Source organism: Nesoenas mayeri, assembly GCF_963082525.1.
Source record: "Nesoenas mayeri genome assembly, chromosome: 11".
NCBI lineage: Eukaryota > Metazoa > Chordata > Aves > Columbiformes > Columbidae > Nesoenas > Nesoenas mayeri.
In genome coordinates, this window is record NC_137563.1 from 6,359,631 (window position 1) to 6,378,924 (window position 19,294).

The 19,294-nt window shown below is 43.4% G+C and overlaps 1 protein-coding gene across 1 annotated transcript in view; it reads right to left on the bottom strand.

The window, feature by feature from the left end:
- Window positions 1-19,294, bottom strand: part of AKAP13 (A-kinase anchoring protein 13) — a 148,185-nt gene that overhangs the window by 55,487 nt on the left and 73,404 nt on the right. The window contains exon 8 of the mRNA XM_080351176.1: window positions 2,753-2,834. Within this exon, the coding sequence (XP_080207302.1) occupies window positions 2,753-2,834 (82 nt within the window). The remainder of the gene's footprint in view (window positions 1-2,752; window positions 2,835-19,294) is intronic.

Here is a 19,294-nt window from a genome sequence, read left to right on the forward strand (position 1 = left end):
GCAGCCATCAAACATCCAGACCACAGTCCCACAGCCCAGCCAACAGGAGTGACTCCACTGTCAGAAGAAATAAAGTTCATTTATTGATGGCACCTGGCTGTCCTGTTTTGGGCATGGGGGGAACCGAAGCCGGTTGGAAACCCCATTACCCCATAGAGGAATTTCCACACTGTGGAGAATTGGAAAAGCACTAATCGGAGTAGCATGGCCATCCCTCGGCCCTGTTCCCCTGTCGGTAAACCTGGAAAATCTGAACTGCTTTTCCATCACTGAGAAAGAGAAGGGAGGGGGGAGAGAAGGAGAGAAAGGGAAAAAAAGAAAAGGGAAAAGCAAAGAAGAGACGAAGAGGCTGTAAGGAGCAGGCCAGGGTGCCGGCCGTCCAGCTGGCAGCCGGCAGAGCATGTCCGCAGCCCAGTCTGAAAAACAAAGGGGTTCGAGCCACGTTCCAGTGGAAAATCAGCGGGGAGGGTCCAGATGCGCCACAGGACGGATACCTCGCCCCAGTGATAAATCACAAGAGGCAGTGAAAGGCTCTGCAGGAGGAACAGAGGAGGTAAAGCAGCAAGAAGGACAATGAGGAGCAGAGTGACGGGGACACCCCCCACACACCTCATCTGAGCTGAGAAACTAATTTCCAAACCCTCTCTTCCTTCCCTCCTCTCCGTTATTTTCAGTTGGTTAGGGGAAGGCTCTTCCCCTGCTTTTATCAGTTAGCTCAAGGGTTTGTTTTCTTTGCTTTAAGCTGCAGAGGCATTGCACAAGGCTGAGCTCCGGCTCCCACACCCGTGACCTGGACAGCCATGGTGACAGCACTGCCAGGACACAGGGACCATGACTGCCAGGACACGGGGACCGCCACTCCTACCCCTCATCCACCCCCTGCCCAAGCTGCTTCTGTGAAGGTGCAGGCAAAATATACAATGATGACGGTAACACATTTCTGCATATAATATAGAGGCAAAAAAAATCCCCGGCACAGTAAAAACCTCTAGGAAGAAAAGTTCCAAGCAACTGTTTTACGTGTATTTTCCAAAGCCTTGTGCCCTCCAAGAAAGGGCTGAGCCCTCCAACTCCATGCTGATGGTTACGCATCTTCCCTGCTCCTCCAAGCATTTAATTTCAAACACATTGACAGAAAATGAGAAGCTACAACTACTGGAGTTACGTTCTAAGATTTGAGGACTCTGCTTACACAAGTGATTTCAGCAGGATTATTCAGCAGGTGAAAAAGGTCTAATTCCCTACCAAGTTATGTAGTTTTAAGTCAGCCACGTTACGACAGCTAGTGGTTATATTGCTGTTAGGTGTTGCCAGATTTTTCCTGCCCTCTCTCCACCACACAGCACCGTAGTACAACAGGAGGGATGTCTGTGGATTAATGACGATATTTCTACTAAAGCCAGAACCTGCAGAGCCTGAGATATTCCTGCTGCTTCAGTCCAACCGGAGGGCACATTCATCAACTTAAAAATCTGCCTCTTTGTGCTTGCGTTACAGACAGGTATTACTATAATTATTAATATATATTTGTATATATGGTACCTGGTTATATAATTAATATTCTACTTCTGTAGCATGATATTGCATCAGATAATAAGTAACTAATATTGATCCACATGAATACATGATCATACATTTGGCAAGTCAAACGAGCACATGTCACCCTGCAGCCAAACAGAGCACAATAACTCTTGCCTGCGGTGTAAAAATATCATTCCAAAAGACAAGGGATTTGGGGACACAATTAGGAAAGAAGCAGCATGGTGATACTGCAGGTTTTCCTGTAAAACACTCCTGAAATAGCTGTTCACTGCTCATGACTATTCTAAACATGGGATTATTATTTTTTTTTTTAATAAAAAAGTAGTTATTTAACGTTGATGGGAGCTACAACTTCTACCTAGATTAAACCCCTTGGGTCAGTCACCCAAATTATCACTTCTTAGACTACACTCTGGAAAGACTGGGTTTGAATTTCACATCAAGAGTCAGTGATTCAATCCCTGGTTTTCTTTCAAGTCTCTTAGATAAATGGAAGAAGAACCAGGTAAGACACCTGCTCATAATGAGAGCAAGGGAAACAGTGTCCTCTCTATGAACAGTCCAAACAAACTCACTATTCAGGGTCCTGATAAATCACTCTATTTGTTTTGAATATGCAAAATTCAATCAAACGAAATGCTTTTTTCTTTATCTTGGACACCAGCTTCTCTTTGAAACTTGCCCAGACAAGATCATCTGTCCCAGTGAAAGAGAAAGAAAGCACCAGCCAGCAATGCAGGGCTGGTGGGCAGGGTGTGGGAACAATGGCTCTGAGCAACCTTCCTGCTTCCTGGAGCCTGGAAATCATGGCAACTTCCAGTGGGAAAAAGAATAAAAATTAAGCCACTGATTTGGATTTAAATATGGATTCAGGAGCTCGAATTTCCAATTGTTTGGCCAGAGACCATGTGTGTGCCCCCATCATACATTTCAAGTTTATTTAAAACAAACAAAAAAATCATAAAAAAAAAAAATCAAAATGCTGAAGTACTTTAAATGCAAAATTACTTAAAGAAGGTGACACACCACACAGCTCTCTGCAAGTCAAGTGCTACAACCACGTGCTAAAAATGACTCACAGCAAATTAATCACACATTTTCTTTAGTTTATGTATTTTACCCATCGAGGTAAGGATGTCAAAAATAAGAATAAAAAGAAGGAAAGAAAAGGTGAGGGGAACCGCAGGGCTGCTCGTCCAGAGCTGCTCACCTGGAGACTCCCGCGTCCGCTTGCGTTCCAGCAGGGAAGAATCGGGACATGGCTCCAATGAACACCAGCTCTCACGGTTTATCTGAAAAACAGACCAGAGCAAATCAAAGCAAAGCCAATGTCACTAACGTCCCCGTTAGCCTCTTCTGCAACCTCACGCCGCATCAATCAGCAGATACATAGTTATGGCTTCATTTTGTCCCAATAATAAAAACCTTTGCTTAGCATCACTAAACAAACCATTAAGATATGCCAAAAACTTTATTTCTCCGTGGAAAGTATGATTTCAAGGCAGGAGTTCAGAGGGAGGACGAGCCAGAGTTTAAGCTACTAGTTGAGGAGTGAAGAAATCTGGCTTCATTTCTCACTTCCATTTGTAGCAGGACTGCAGGAAAGATACTCCTCTGCTTTATGCCTAGGTTCACTATCCACAGAATAGCAATTCTTTACCACCCATATTAGTTTAAAGATAATTACCTTAAAGATCATAAGGTGCTCAGATAACGTGGAAACGAAAGTTGGGAAGTGCCCAGGTCATGGTGAGAACCAGAAGCACTTTGTGTTTGCATTAACTGAAAAGATGACGATGGTAGAAACCCCTGTTTTAACAGTAACATACATCACATGGTTTATTTCAACATCAGTCCTTATCATCCCACCCTCTCCATGACTTCCAGTCTTTCAGCAAGGATGACTGATCTATTCTCAGTCTTCTCCCCCATCTGCCTCTGATTTACTCTTCCTCACTTGGGTTATGTTGTCCAGCATTTTGATTCTGAGTCTGCTGGACTATCCACAAGCCTTGGCTCATCCAACATAGACTTCCCATTGCTTCTGTCCACAGCTGATAGACTCTGGAACACCCTTTGCTCTCTCTCCTTCAGCCGTTTGTCTGAGCTGAATGCCTCTATCATCAAACACAAACAGCTCTCACCTGGACAATCCCATGTTCCATGCCATTAAATCTAGAGGTTGTTTCCCTTCCTGACCTGCCCCAGCACACAGCATCTCACATGTTATGTTGTAGATAAAGAAAGCTACTGAAAGGGATGACTTCCTCTGATTTGCCAACTATTTCTCCTATCCTCTCTCTGGTTTTCCTTTTCTCTCCTGAAATAATTTCCTCTCCCCTTTCTCTGTCAAATAGAGAATTTTTACTATTTACTTTTTTTCCTCTGACCTGTCTTCAAATCTCATCCATGATCCTGCTTCATTTTCGCAGTCCCTTTTTGGATTCTCATCCCTTCGATGTTCTCCTGTCTCCCATGTTACGAAACACACTTCTTTTTCCTTTTTATTTTTTTATAAATCAAGACTCTCCTACCCTTGACCTGACTTGCTGCCTTGACTAATGACCTACGTCCTTCTTCTCTTGCTCGCTGAGATCATGGAACTTGTTATTTGCAGTCGTTGGCTGTTGCTCCTCTCCGGTCTGGCTGCGTCCCCCTGCCCGTCACCGGAGGGGCTCCTGCCAGCGCCTCCACTCACCTCCCGCTCGCCACACCGCACTCCCCCACACCTGTCAGCTACTTTCTACAGCACATTTTTCTTCCTTAGGTTTTGTCCTCCTCCGTATTTCTGTGACGACAAAATGGGGTTGGAAGGGCCTTTGACAGGTCAGCTAGTCCCTTTCTGCTGCTCCAAGTCAGGCTCAACTATAATCGAAGAGCTCTTAATCCAACATGCCCTTAAAATCCTCCAGCAGCGAGGATGCCGTGACCTTCAGGAGCTCTTGTTAGTGGGGACAGGGAAGAAGCGGAGAAGATCTGAGAGGGGAAAAATGAGCCGGAGTCTCCCAGGAGAGGTGATGGAGAGCTGTGCTCTACCAGGGTGACCTCAGTGTGTGTCCACCTGGATGTCCCTCCTCCTCTTAGATATGATTCATGCTTCCTACCTGTTGCTCACTGCCTCTGCTCATCCATATGCATTGTATGCACATTCATCTAAGACCCCATTAGACCCCCAATATGTACATACATCTGAGATACCATCCTTCCCTGACCTCTACTCAATGCACACACACATCTGAACATCCATCTTTTCCCTTTTACATATATTACATAAACATTTCATGAGAGGTGGAGAGGAAAAGAGTATCAGTCTGAAGTCTGACAAAGCCTTTTGTAAGCAAATACTCAAAACAATTTGTTTGTTTGTTTTCCAAAGTGACATAAAGATGTTGAGTTTTAACTGTTACATGGGCAGTGGGTCACCGTTTGAATTCTTTCAATGCAACAATGATACCCCCTGTTCTCAGTGAGGCTGGGAGGGATCTACCTTAGCAATTAAACTTCACTGCAGAATTTATACATCATTTTTAGTCTTAAAAGACCTCTTCAGTCAATAAATATCATGTTAATATTATTTTCTCTCAAGGCAAAACAGAATTAAATTTGCAGCACACTGTCTTATATTTTATTAAAGGCAAATCTAGAGGTTGAGCCTGAACACACATCGGAGGACAAATGCAAACATGCTCAAGTCCACACAAAGAAAGGAACGAGCCATTTCAGATATAAAATCAAATTCTGCCTCCTCCTGACCGGCTTGCACCTAACTCCTTCCTCACATTGAGCCTCCTTACTCTTAAACCAATGAATCTCCATCAAGTTTAAGGGAACTAATCCTGATTTGTACTGATGTCCACTATTGGAAACTGATCATTAAACATGCTGTTCAATAATTAGCAGTAAGAAAAATATGAGGAGATTCACGTCTACCGGTTGATCAGTAATAGAATAAACTATATTAGGCTGAATTAACATTATATTTTTTCCTTTAATAGAACCAATTGAGTCATACACTGAAAATGCATTATAGACATTGGCATTTTTTCAAAAAAGATTTGAGTATTTTTCCCATTACCCAGCCAGCTCTCTCCTCTGCCCTGTGACTCTGCCAAGTATTGAAAACGTCTGGTTTTTTTCGAAAAAAAAAAAAGAGAAAGAAAAAAAAGGTAAAGAGAGAGCAGCACTGAGGTTTAAGGTGCTCTTTCAGATGTACCTGATTAGCTACAAAGTAACATGTTAGGAACCAAATATTTACCTCAGGAGCCCTAACTGAGGGATAACAATAATCATCATCAAAATACAAACAAAGGAAACCACTACTATATACAAGTATTCTCTATCCCAAAACGAGCCCAGATAGGATTTGTGTGAGGTTTACTGCGTGCTCTCAGGCAACTGGGTGGTCCACAGATCCTCAAAACACAAACCCCATTATCCTCGGCCCAAGACTGAGTACAGGGATCCCTCCTCAACAGATGAACTCTGCTCATATTTAACTCAGAACTTCAGGTAGAGACAGGGCTGTAGGGAAAATCCAGTTATAAGATATACTCCTCTCTTCTTCCCTCTCTTTTTCTAAGAGAAACACAATGACAGGATCGCAGGCTGGTGGCCACAGGAGACAACAAACCTCCCATGCACTTTCTGCCTTGCCCACACCGATAAAAACCCATCGATCCTGGGCATCCCAAGCCTTTGTGGCGGGAGCAGAGGATGCAGCAGTGTTCAGATGGAAGAAGGGAAATAGAACGGCTTCTGGGAACAGACCTTCAATACACAGCTTTTGAAAAAATGCCAGGAGAGAACCAGCTATTTTTCCATGCAGGAGCCTGAATATGTTTATCTGCAGCCCAGACACAGAATCAATCATGGAAGTGTGTCCCCAGGCACCAAAAAGCAAATCCCAGAGGACTTGCCGTTTGCCTGTGAAACACTAGCAGACTAGATGTCCAAAGAGGGCTTTAGGACACCAGCTGGAGCTGTAAGCAGCAGACTGTTTGACTGCTCATTCTGGGCACAAACACACGTATTTCCTGACTCTCAGAGACATCTTCCTCCAGACATTTAATTTGAAACTTGAAGTGACTTAATGCAGAAACCTCTTTACATAAGGACGGCGCTGGACAACCTGCGAGCCAAATGAGTCTGGGACGTCCTCCATCACATGGGAACGACGAGTGACCCCAGCCCCTCTTTCCCAGGCTCTTCCTTCCTCTCCCCCGCACAACAAGTTTTGTCCAATCAGTTCTCCGACCGCTCCAGCGCTTGCGGTCCTGTGTGGTGCCTACCCACGAAAATCAGAATTGGGACCTTCTTCTCAGAAGACACTTCAAAAACATTTACTTCTGGCTGAGCAACTTGCTAGAAACTCCTGCCTCGGGGAACAGTCCCTGCCTGGCTCTCATGCACCTCTCCTACCTTCCCGCCATGGAAAAGTCTTTTTTCTCTCCCTTTGGTTTTATTTTAACTCTTCCTGCCTTCCATTTCACAACCAAGAAAACACACAGATCTCTCAGGAAATCTTTGGCTATTTTAAAAGTTTTCACTTGTCAGCCTTCCTAGTAATGATATAAATCAACATCTCCAGATCAGAAGGTACCAAATGATTTTAACTTTCATTTCCTAGCAAATCTCTAGAGATTCATCTTCCCTCCGTATTGTTTTAACTTCATCCTAAATTTATAAGTTTCCATTCCTCTCCTTTTTTTTTTCTTTTTCCCCCAGCTTCTAGACCAAGTTCTAACTTGCAGCAAAACCAGATACCATTTCACATAGGAAAATATTTAATATAACAATACTAGCTTGCTTGGTGTATCATTAAGTACTTGTGCACCATACTGAGAAATAACTGGTACCAGGAAAGATTTGAAGTATCAATTGAAGAACAAAAATAGCAGGAAACATGCAATACTTCAAAGGTGCACGAGGGATGGGGCACCTGGGGAAGGAATTTCAGTGTGTTCCTTCAACAGCCCGTTGATGCAAACCAAGTCCATACACACATAACTCACATTAAGAGCAAAAATCACTGCTTTGACGATCATCGTGCCAGACAATATTAAGAGCAGACATATCAATTTGCTTACAAATTCCAGATTAAAAAAACCCAAAAATTATCTCCCTGCATATTTTCTTGGCTTAAGCTTTAGGGGAAGGTTTTACAATGTGGATAAGGAATACAAAGACCATTATCCAATGTATGCCAAAAGGGACAAAGTGAAAACACCTGCATTTCTATAGAGATTTAGCTTCCAACACTGTGAATATGCTACACCAAGCCTTTTAGCTTCAAAGAATTGGTGGCACTGTATCAGGAGAATGTTTTTTCAAGGAGGTCCAAAGTGACTTTGCTCACAGCAACAAGCGAGCAGTGCTTTAGAGATTTACACTAGAGGAGGCTTCTACAACCACAGGACATTTTAAATGAGTGAACAAATGAGCACTTTGTGGTGTAAGAGCAATACTGAGTTCCTAGAGTTCACTTTTCCCTTGACAATGTCCCAAACAGGGAAGGAACATGTGTCCCAAGAACATTTTCCAGTCCTTAGCACTGGGGTGTCCTCTTCCACCAAGAGAATTAGAGTCCTCATAACAACAAACTTTAATTAAGGATTAAAAATAGCAGCAATGGCTTTGGATAAAAAAACATCTTTTGACTAAAATGGAAGGAAAATTTCCACAGACGTGTGCGCTACAGGTGAAAACAGATCCATTTGATTTAAGCTATCCTTCCAGTTCTAATTCTAAACGAGACACAAACAGACTCCTTCTGTCTCATCAATAACCAAACTACTCTGGACAGATGCACAATTTAAGTTCAGAGAGATTTTAGGGCCACGAAGTTTGATGAAACTGCCTACCCATCATCCGAGGATAGTACTTCTTGGTCTCAAACTCCAAATGAAGGAATGAACATGTTTACGTGTCAAATAACCAAATCCAAAGTGCACAGAAAATAATGGTTTATAAATATGATAACGTACAATGGAAGAAATCTTAGTTTCAGTAAATTAGGGGACCTTCTCCACATTCTAGTTTTAGCTCGGGATGCTGCAAATCGCACTGTGCCGTAGCTGGGCAGGGTTCATTTCAGAGGATCTACTCCAGCACTGGGGTAGAGCTATCAGAGAGCAGCCCTCTGCCAGGGAGCAGAATAACACATGGATAATGCTGCCCCTTTCATTTCAAAATGCCTTTTTTATGTAACACTGGGCTGGTTTTAATTTCATGAATAATATTCTGGTTTTTAACTGAAAGCTGAATGGGATTGGTGCATCTGAAGAGCAGCTAAATCACACCTCATATCCCCAGTTTTGAAAAAATTTACACTTTCTGCCTATACTCAACATTTATCTACAAAGGCAAAATGTAGATACAGGTAACGAGCAATTATAATACATTTCCAGTTGCGATTGCTCGGTCTCCCATTCTCAAAGGGAACCCATTTCTTATGCTCCAACTCTGCAAAGCACAGCCTGTTCATCCAGACTTGGACACTTGTCTGACTTCACTTGAATTTGCAAGGTGCCAGCCAGTGCGGTGTCTGTATTCTGTCCCTAGATAATTATATTTCCAGTAGGAAGCACAACACAAAAATGAGACAGGGCTGCCAACTCACACATGGGCACACTGAGACTTCCCATTTTGGATCTTGGAATCATGCAGCCCATAGTGTTTTACCCTGCACATAGCTGCTCAGAACTCAATGAATTGTTCAGACCAGCAGATAGATATCCCATGTTCCTGACATGTTCTCCCTCATCTGCTACAAAGCAATCCCAGGAAGAAAGATGATAGCAGATTTTTATGCCATTTCTGCATCATTCAGGCTTCCCTGTACAGAGGCAAATCACTATACTCAGTAACCAAACTCATCATGTTCGCATTGCTGCAGCAACAAAAAAAGCCACAGTAAAGATGAAGTCCTACCTCAGCATAAGGGCTAGGACATTGATTTATCGACTTACTTTTTCATATGTGGGGAGGAGGAAAAACCAACATTAAAGCTAAAAATAATTGTGTGCACCAACCTCCAAAATTTCTGAGGGTTTTTTTTCCCTAACTCCACAAGTCACTGTTTTCAGGCACAATCTAAACATGTAAAATTTGAGCCCCAACACACTGACCCTTCAGAAGACACCTGCATTGCAAAACAGTCGGTAGGAACCAAAATTATTTTACGACTAAGAACAGTGGCAATGAATACAAATAAAATGCCATCTATAAACATTTAGTAACCCAAATGACACAAGACCTTCTTTGTCCACAGCTTGCTCCAGCTGCCCTTCTCTACCAGCTGTTTTTCTTTCCTATGTCATGGGTACCAAGTCAAACTGAAGCAAAGAACATATTCATCTACTACTCAAAAAAAAGACGTCTTGTCCATGCCCATCTGTAGGCCAAACTGAGAGCTGCTGGGTGCTTTGCAGGTATCTTGTTAAAATTTTATTCATATCAAACACTCTGGATGAATCCTATTTTGCTTTGCTTTTGTTGTAAGAATATTTACTTGCTTTTCAATACTTGACACTTAAGAAATCCTGCCCTCTTAACTCACCAAAATACAATGACCTAGATAAGGTACAGTTTTAAGTATTTTAATTAAAACCAAACCCAACAGAAAACTCCCTCATTAAGGGTCTGATCCAACTCCCATTAACGTCAAGAGATGATCTGCCACTGACGCACTCTGGTGCTGGCTTGGATCCGTAGATCATCAAAATTTAATTTCATATACCCGTTATGTTACAGAAACCAGCTAAAACATGAAGAATGACTAAAAATCAAGCTAAAGTTGATTGTAACTGCAGCTGTCACTATCACCCTCCTGTTTTAAACATCTGCAGCCTGTACAGCCCATGTTGGGAGCAGCAATGCGTGCACATACGCACACATATATGGACACTGAGTCATTTGCAGGAACAGACAGCATAACCCATGGTTTTGAAACTCAATTAGGAAAATACTAGTGGGAACTAACAAGAGCCACATTTTGTTCTAAAATGTAAGCTTTGCTGAACAAAAACTAACTTAAGGAACTGATGACATCAGAAATACTGAAGTCGGATAATTATAGTGAATTACATTTCAACCCAGGTATTCAGATACTCTTTATAAAAAGAAAAAAGGTTGTGTTTTTTATATTAGCAACTGAGGTTGTCAGGGGTACCAGGTCTTCTCTCAAGAATTAATAAGCAGTCATTTCACACGAGTAGTGTGTGTACAATATGTCTGCATTTTTTAATGACTCACAGGGTGTCTAGAGATTGAACACGAGAGGATTTAACCCTCAACCAGCATCAGTAACACGAGAGTTCAAAGACACTCAACAAAACTGAGTTGTTAGAGAAAACAAGTCATGGCTATTTGTGTCACTAAAACATAAATGATCCATTGAATTAAAGGAAAATATTTTTTTCCTAAACAGTGCAAGTCAACAAGTGTTAGGTCTATTTTAGTGCAGACGAAGTAGAACGAGAATAATCTGAAAATAAAATTGTCTGTGTTCTTGACTTGGAAACAAAAGCATGAAGCAAAGAATCATAAAAAAAGGAAGGCACACAATCATGCAGAAACCCACTACCTCAGCTAAGAAGAGTGAGAAATAGGTCTCTAAGCTGGGCTGTGTTTTGCAGCCAGTCCCTCTGGCTGCTTTCCGATTTCCATCCACTTTTGCCAGGAAGCTCCAAAAAGCTGTTAGGGAGACAGGACATTCCCAGACTGCCATCGTGCCATTTGGTGGAGCACTTGCTAATTTTAGATTAGAGGAGGAACACACTGGGACAATTAGCCAAGAGCCACTCCTGGCTCTTGATCCAACCTCTCTTCAGACAAATCTCACACCCAAACAATAAGACTGACAGCAACACCCTTCAAATAAAAAAAACAGAGGCAAAGGAGGATCCGCCATGCCTTTTCTTGGCAGAATACACCTTTCAGGGGACATGCACATTTCAACCCCAAAAGCAACCATCAGAAATGAAAACCCTTTGCCAAATTACACCTTAGACAGAAAACCCACCTGCAAGCGGTGAAGGTTGCAAAACAGGAGGGGACCATTTAAAGACAGAGGATGGAGAAGATGGCCAGAGAGAGCAATCTGAAAAGGCATCTGATTGCATGCCACAGGAGATTATTTGGTTGCAGGGATAATAATATTTAGCATGATACGGTTTGATAGCACCTTCCACCCGCTACCCCTCCAGCTCAGGTGACGAGTACAGCGGGGAACAGATTGACCCATCAGAGATGGGGAAAGAAACCCATAAATAAGTGTTCACAAACATCATACCTTTAACAACACAACATCTACAGTCCTGTCCACCTTGGAGATGTCGCACAGGCTGTATCGCCTCTTGTGGCGTTCGTACATTTTGTCCGCAAAGCTGGAAGCGGAGGAGCAGAGCCCACCATGAACCCTGGGCTGACCACGGCCAGGAACACTCCAGACCTCTCACAGACGCGCTCTGAGGAGTCCCCGTGTCTCTGCACACCAGCCCGACCGAGCCTCGTAACAGGAAAAAGAAAATCCCAGAGCTGCGACCAGCTGATAAAGTCTTCTCGGAACGGGTTTACTTATACAGGCAACGCAGGAACTTATAGCAAACAAAAGATATTTGAAGAGACCTTCATACATATAGGATTTCTTCTTTTTTTTGCAACTGCTAAGAATGGTATCAGCCTTCCTGTTATAGTAATAATAATAATAATAAAAATGTTTTCCAGACAACTTGGATATCCAAAAAGCACCAGAACGAAAATCCTGCCCGAAAAGAGAACAAAAGCCAGATGTGTGCAGCAGGAACCCTGACACTCCAAGAGGGAAGGCAGAAGGTAGGCTCAGCCACGACGAGTCTAATTCAGGAAAAAAGAAAAGCCAATCGTCGTATCCAATGTAAATACTGTCACCAACGTGTTTTTTCGTTCACGCCCTCGTGCGCTGAAAGAAACAATAAAAAAGGTACTTTCCTCCTTTCGAGTCGGTCCACTGTTCACCAGACAGGAGGGTTTAGTTTTGCATTAAGTTTAAATTTCTAATGACAGCACAGGGCAAAAGGAAAGAAAATAATGAAATAAAGCCACTCCCTCCTGATTTGGGCTGGGACGTCACTAACTTGCCTTTTTAGTCCTGCACCAGTGTTCTCCCAGCTTTCAAAATTTCTTTGCAGTTGTGGGAGCATGATTCATCTCTTCAGAGAGAAGAAAAAAAACAGAGAGGAGGGAGGAGGGGAAAGAAACAGCAGCAGCTTTTCTTCACCAGCCTCTTCCACCTCCGGCTGCAGGCGCTCCGTGTGTGTTTGCTCGCTCCAAAAAGAGACGGAGAAGCAGAGGGACGTGTTTTTGGAAGGGCAAAAAGACTCTTCCCTCTCCCACATGCCAGGTGAATGAGAGACAATTTCAAGGCTTAACACTTCCCCAAAACAGGAATGGAAACTTATGATTTAATCAGTGCACACACACACACAAAAAAAAAAAAAAAAAGAAGAGAAAGAAAAGGAAATCAGCCATTTATTTTTCTTGTTGTCGTTTGCAACACAGACCAAAAGCCTTCAGCAACTTGCTTTCCAGAAAATACAATTTTCCCTCATTTGTTCTAGCCTGAAAGGCAGAGCTATTTTTTAATTTTCTTTAAAAGAAAAACCCTAAAGTTTTTTTTCATCTTTCTAAGGCTGGGCCAGTCAGAGCTCTCTCCCCTCTCAATAGCCCATTCACATCAGCTGGGCCCTGCACACACTCTGCCACATGGTTTCCTGTTTTCAAACTGCCCCCTTGCAGCCCCCTCTGCTTTCCACCCCACCCTGACCTCTCCAGGGATGAAATCTTTCCATACTTCCCCGGCTTTAGACATTCTCTCATTCACTGATTCAAATAGGAATGGGGGTGGTAAAAACAAAAAAAGAAAGAAAGAAAAAAGAGAAGAAAAGGGGAAGGGGGGTCTGTGGTTGGCAGTTTGTAGTGAGCAGAACCTTTTTTTTTAAAAAAAAAAAGAGAGGAATTGTTAATCCCCTGTTGCAAAGCAGGAAACACAGACGTCGGAAACAGCGCTTATCAACCCAATGTTTAATTGCAGATCTCCAAAAGCCATCCTTGGGGGTGCTGGGTGAACTGGCCCATCTCCTGCTGCTGGGATTCGCTCAGCTCGTGGAGCTTGGTTAAGGGTTTGTAGGTCTTTTCATCCAGCCCTGTAGGGTGGCCCTGGTCCCCTGGTTGTATAAAGCACTTTGTAACCACCAGCTCAAGTTCTGGCAAAGGTGACTCAAACCCTGCAGCCTGCTGAAATGGATAAAAAATGAGTTTTTTGGCATTTGCATGAAGGAATCTTCCAGAGGAGGTCTAAACCCATCTGCTGCGAGCAGGCACTCCAGGTCCTCTTTTTTCCAGTGCTACCCAGTCTTCTGGCCGCCCCAAACCAGCAGCCTGACTGTGAGTAACACAGGAACTGACTCCCCCATGCCTATTTCGTAAAACACCGAAGAATGGGAGTTTACAGAAACACAAAGTACTATTTTGGGCTCTCCTGGATATAACACCCCCAATCCATACAGCCAGATTATGCAAAAGCATAATTACCCTCTAAACTTAGTAGACTCAGTAAGTAAGCTGAGAAGGGCATCTTCTCCTAAGACTACACACAGCTCGGTGACACAGTGGCCAGACACCGCTTGAAGGTCCATCTTCAAGCGTTGTGCCATGAACATGTTCCCATGCACTGGAATGGGCTGGGGAGCGGCAGCGGTTCAGCTCCTCTCAGTAAGTGACACAGGTATGCTCTTACCTGGTCAACGTGAGGTATCTCCCCCCGGTTTAATTAGGCTCCAGTCTCTCCCTCACAACCCAAAGCTTCACGTCCACCACACCACCAGCTGAAGTGAGGAGGATCTCCTCTATGAGGCTCTCTTACAGCTACAATCCCCAGCTCAGCATCTCAGCCAATGACTCTGTTCTCCTCAACAACGAGTGGAACTTCTGCTTTCAGTATTAAGACACTCACGAAATGTGGTAGTACTTTGGGGACTTTCTGGAGCCACCGGTTTTCTCCACAAGTAATGAATCCCAGCAATCATGTGCCTGTCGAGATGAGGAATCAGAAATGGCTGTGACAGCATTCCAGCCCTTCAAACACTACCATAAAAGGCAGGGATTTCCTCAAATCTAAATTTACAAGACAAGAACCTATAAACAAAGTGTGGGAATTTAGTTCAGGTAAAGGAATTTGTAGCAGTTGCTGTGCCTTAATGATGCTCTGAATGTTTCATTATGGAGAACCCATAATTTTTTAACTGATACAGCAGCTAAATTTGTTTTCAAATCAATTCAATTACAACTTCTGGTATACAAGGCAAAGATTTATCCGAACAACAATTGCACAGCTCTGTCAAAGCCCTTCACTTAAAGCACTTCACCTTTGAACTGCAGAGCCCCTCAGGCAACCAGAAAGAGATGTTCAGCTGCGGGCCTCGAGCAATGTCACCTTGCAGAAGATGGTGCCATGTGAGCAGCATTACTGTAACACCACATCTTCCACAGAGATGCGAGATGGGTGCATCAACATCCAGTCGTTTGGGGCTCGGGTTATCTCACCCTTCCTAAAGGTAATGAGAAATGAGAAACACCTCTAGCCAAAGGAGGTGGGAGACACACTGGGAGATGGGCAACCTTCGTATCGGGAAGTTAAAGTAAGAGGCAAATTTGTCTGAGCTGTGCACAGCAACACTGGTATGGCCAAAAGCCACAAGTAACCCACAAGTGCCCCTTTGTGGGGTAGGAGGGAACAGAAACTTCAGGTAGAGGGTGCAAGTAGGTGGCGAGAGCCGGCCAGCACCAGGCAGGATGACAGGGTAGAGGACACGTCCCAGGACTCAGTACACATCCATGCCCTATCTGTGAACTGAGATGATGACCTGCTGTCTTCCACAATTGCGTGCCTTGGTTTAGCAAAGAACGCCAACCCATCCCTTGGGACTCCTCTACACACCTTCATCCACAGAGGGAAATAATCCACACAAACAAATAAGCCAACAAAAAAATATCCCCCTCTCTCCCTTCTCTTTTTCTTTTCAAACTTAAGCTTCCAAATCCCTCATTTGTTCCAAGAGTTTTCCTGTGGTTATGTTCCTGACTCACAGCCAAGATCAGGAGGTCAGTGACGACTCCAGACACCCAAAGTCCATCTCATCTTCATTTCCAGACTTTACTGTTGAAGGGGGAGGAGAAAAGTATTATAAACAAATAGAAGATAATGTGCCAGACACACTCCCCCCTTGGGAGACCATCACTCTCTTCCCACATTAGGTGGGGCTTTTGCTGCATTGTTTCAGGCTGGAAATCTTGCCTTGCACACAGCCTTATATACACACAGGCACGCCAAGCAGACGCACAAGACAGACTCAGCCCGGACAAAGCTGAACAAAGGTTTTCAGTTGCTTTTGTCCACCTATTTAACCCAGTATCTCAAATGCCAGACACATGTTTACACAGTATATAGTATTCATGCTCAGAAACATGATGCACCAGACAATCAGAGGATAAAGATGAAATTAAAAAAAACCCTTCTCCAACTAGTAAATAATTATATATCTTTTTTTTTTTCTCCTGCACATTGCTCAAAATGGAGTGGAGATGCGAGCAGCAGCCCAGGCCACCGGCTGCTGATGCGACAGTTCTGGGCTCCTTATTGAAAACATCTGGAAGCACTGAGCCGCTTTGTGCAGACAGGAGTTTGAAATGATCCAATCGTTTCATATCCAAACCAAAGTCCAGCGCTGCGGACTTCAAGAGAAGGAAAAGAAGTGGGGGGGAAAGGCGCCCGATTGCACCATATGATCTGTAACTCATCCAAATAAAACTCCTCCTCTTCTACCCGCTAACAGACCTCTTAATGACAAGGAAATCATGGTTATTCTGAAACAGACTGCACTATTGTTATCTGTTTCAAATTACTTTTGCCATATCGTTATGAAACACTGAAAATGATGCAATCTGCAGAAATACTCAGGCATATTAACTTTTTCAACTGTGGCTCTGATAGGAACTAATGGAGCAGTAGATGAAAGGAAAAACTTCTCCCTGTCTTAAGCAAGTCAAAACCCACTTTTGGGCACTAAACACAGGAGACAATAAATTCATCAGACAATAAGAGAGAAGAATTACTTTTTCAATTGCTCTTTTAAGTAAAGAAATCAGCTTTTTGGAAAGGGTTTTCAAAATTTTATGTTTCTGGCACTTGCAAGGATAGACAAAACAAACCCCTTTTTTTCTCAAACTAAATAAGGCAAAGGAAATCTGCACTCTAATACTGCAAAACCTGTAAGAGGAGTGTGTCCAATCTGGAAGGGAGCGCACATCCACCGTGTCTGCGGGGGGCAGGTCAGCACCCGCACAAGGACCGAGACAGATGCTCGAATGCGGATTTTGAAGATGACCAGGCAGCTGCTGAACGTGGGTGAGCACTCACATCGCAGACCTTGGTAAAGAGCCCTGGACGTTAGATAATGCGTTTCTCATTATTGTAGGAGCTTTGCAAGACTGAGAGGTTTGTGACTGACCCGTTCCCACCCTGCCTGTCTATCCGCATCCCTGCGGTGGCACTTTGGTCCAGGGTCACATCCCTCTGCACATGGGAAGACTCACTGGTGTCCCACCAAGCAGCATCCTCTTCAAGGGGTAGCCCCAAAAGGCTGGTTGTGATTTTAGAGTCCCCTGTGAGGTACGGCGGGGAAAGAAGTGGAGTCAGGGAGCAGGACACGGACAGTCCCCCATGATCAGACATCACAAGGATCCTGTTCATGGCAGGCACCATGCTGCTCTAAGGGGGAAACACAGCAATGCAGGCAATAAACCTTCACAATCCTGGCCCTAAAACACCTCAGTATTCACGAGCTCAACTTAATCCTTGGGACAAATCGTCCACAATACCAACACAGCTTGGGCAACCCCTCCTCTCTTAAAACTTCCCCTATTGAAATAATTCAGATCTTCATGCAAAAGCCTGGAGAGAGACATTTCCTTGCAGAGCAATACTGTGCTCTGGGACAACACAACCAAGCTGAATTTTACATCCAAACAAACCACCATACAGCTGCAGCCTGCATTTGACATAAGCATCAAAGACATAAGCATCTAACAAACAGCTGAAGAACCATGAAGGAGGAATGAAGAGGGCTTAGAAAGCTGTCAGACATACGGATATATGGAGTGTGTGTTTTGAGAAAATACAAAAACACCTTGAAAGATCTTCAGCCATTTCCTGATCTTCCCTTTTCTAATATTTCTCAGAGACCTGGTGTACATGTCTCAGGAATTTCTATTGTCCAAATAACCTTCAGAAAAATGCTGAGGGTCTGCTCTGCCATGGACCAGGCCTGAACATCCTTCCAGAGGAAGTCAACTGCCCATCCTACTGCTCCCAAATGGCTACAGGAGAAACACATCCCACGCAAGAGATTAGCAACCCCTCAGCTGACTTTACATCAGTTCGCAACATCTAGTTCTGCCTTTACCAAAAATAACCGCAAATCGAGACGCTTGGCTGGCTGAAGTGCTGTGGGATCTTGGACCACAATGCAGATATTTATTTAGCATGTTATGGGAGTTGAGAGAAATAGTTCTTGCTGTCAAACACTGGACATGTTGTTTTGCTCTGTGAATTCCAGAATCGTAAAATTGAGGAGGGGAAGCCATGAGTGGATAAAGCAGGAACACTCCCCAAAATAGGCTACAAGGAGCATCTGAGCTACGACCTGCAGAAGTAACACACACTGCACATCCCCTGCATCCTTGGGGATGCTCCAGTGCTCAGGCACTTCCCACCAGGGCACGGGGCTTAATGATCTACAGACTGGGTAAAATGCAAAAATAATGGGGTCTTTTGTAAAGAATAACACAATTTTCAACCTACACATCTGGATGGGACATATTGCTTTGGTTTCACCGCTGGCTCAGCCCAGCCTGAAGCTCCTGCTGAAGGGAGTTGTCAAAAATGACGTTCATTTCTTTGACCTCATGCAGCAATAAAGCTGGTCATGTGAGCTTAAATTTCCCTTCATGTTTTTCAATTGCTGGTCATGAACATGTGAATTTTACACGCATACAATCAGCAAAAATCTTTGCTAATTATGACGATTCAAACCCTCCTACTCTAAACCCAAGATTATAATTTCTGGGATCTGGAAAGATAATGATATAAATAAAAGTATTTTAAATATCGAACTGTATTTATAGGAGTTTTCAAACCGTTGTAAACATCATGCAAGCCACTTGAAATTGGTTTTTGCAGGCTATCCAGCAAATATTTGAAGCCTGCCCAAACAAGCAATGTCTAGTAACTTGTCCTACAGAGGAGTTAAGGAGATCATCACTGTCTCAAATGCAAGAAGGGGATGTTTCATTATCTATGCACAAATGCAAAACTCAAAGGAATTATTCATTTTTATACCATGCATAATAAAAAAGCATCTTCTGACATCACTGGGATGGATATAGGATATAAGAAAGTATTGACTTATACAAATAAAAACATATATTCCATTATCCCATAATAACAAACTCCAGAAATAGTAAAACCTTACAGTTCAAGGTATGACGTTAATAATTAGAATGAGTTTTTGTGCAGGAAAACAGACTATCTCGCATTTGCGGAGTTGAGGAAACATCGCAGTGTCTTCCAAAATAATGGCATGATATCTGTTGCTGTAGGGACGGCACAGGAGGAAACAGGTATCGCCTGACCCGCTCCACAATGCCTTGCCATACT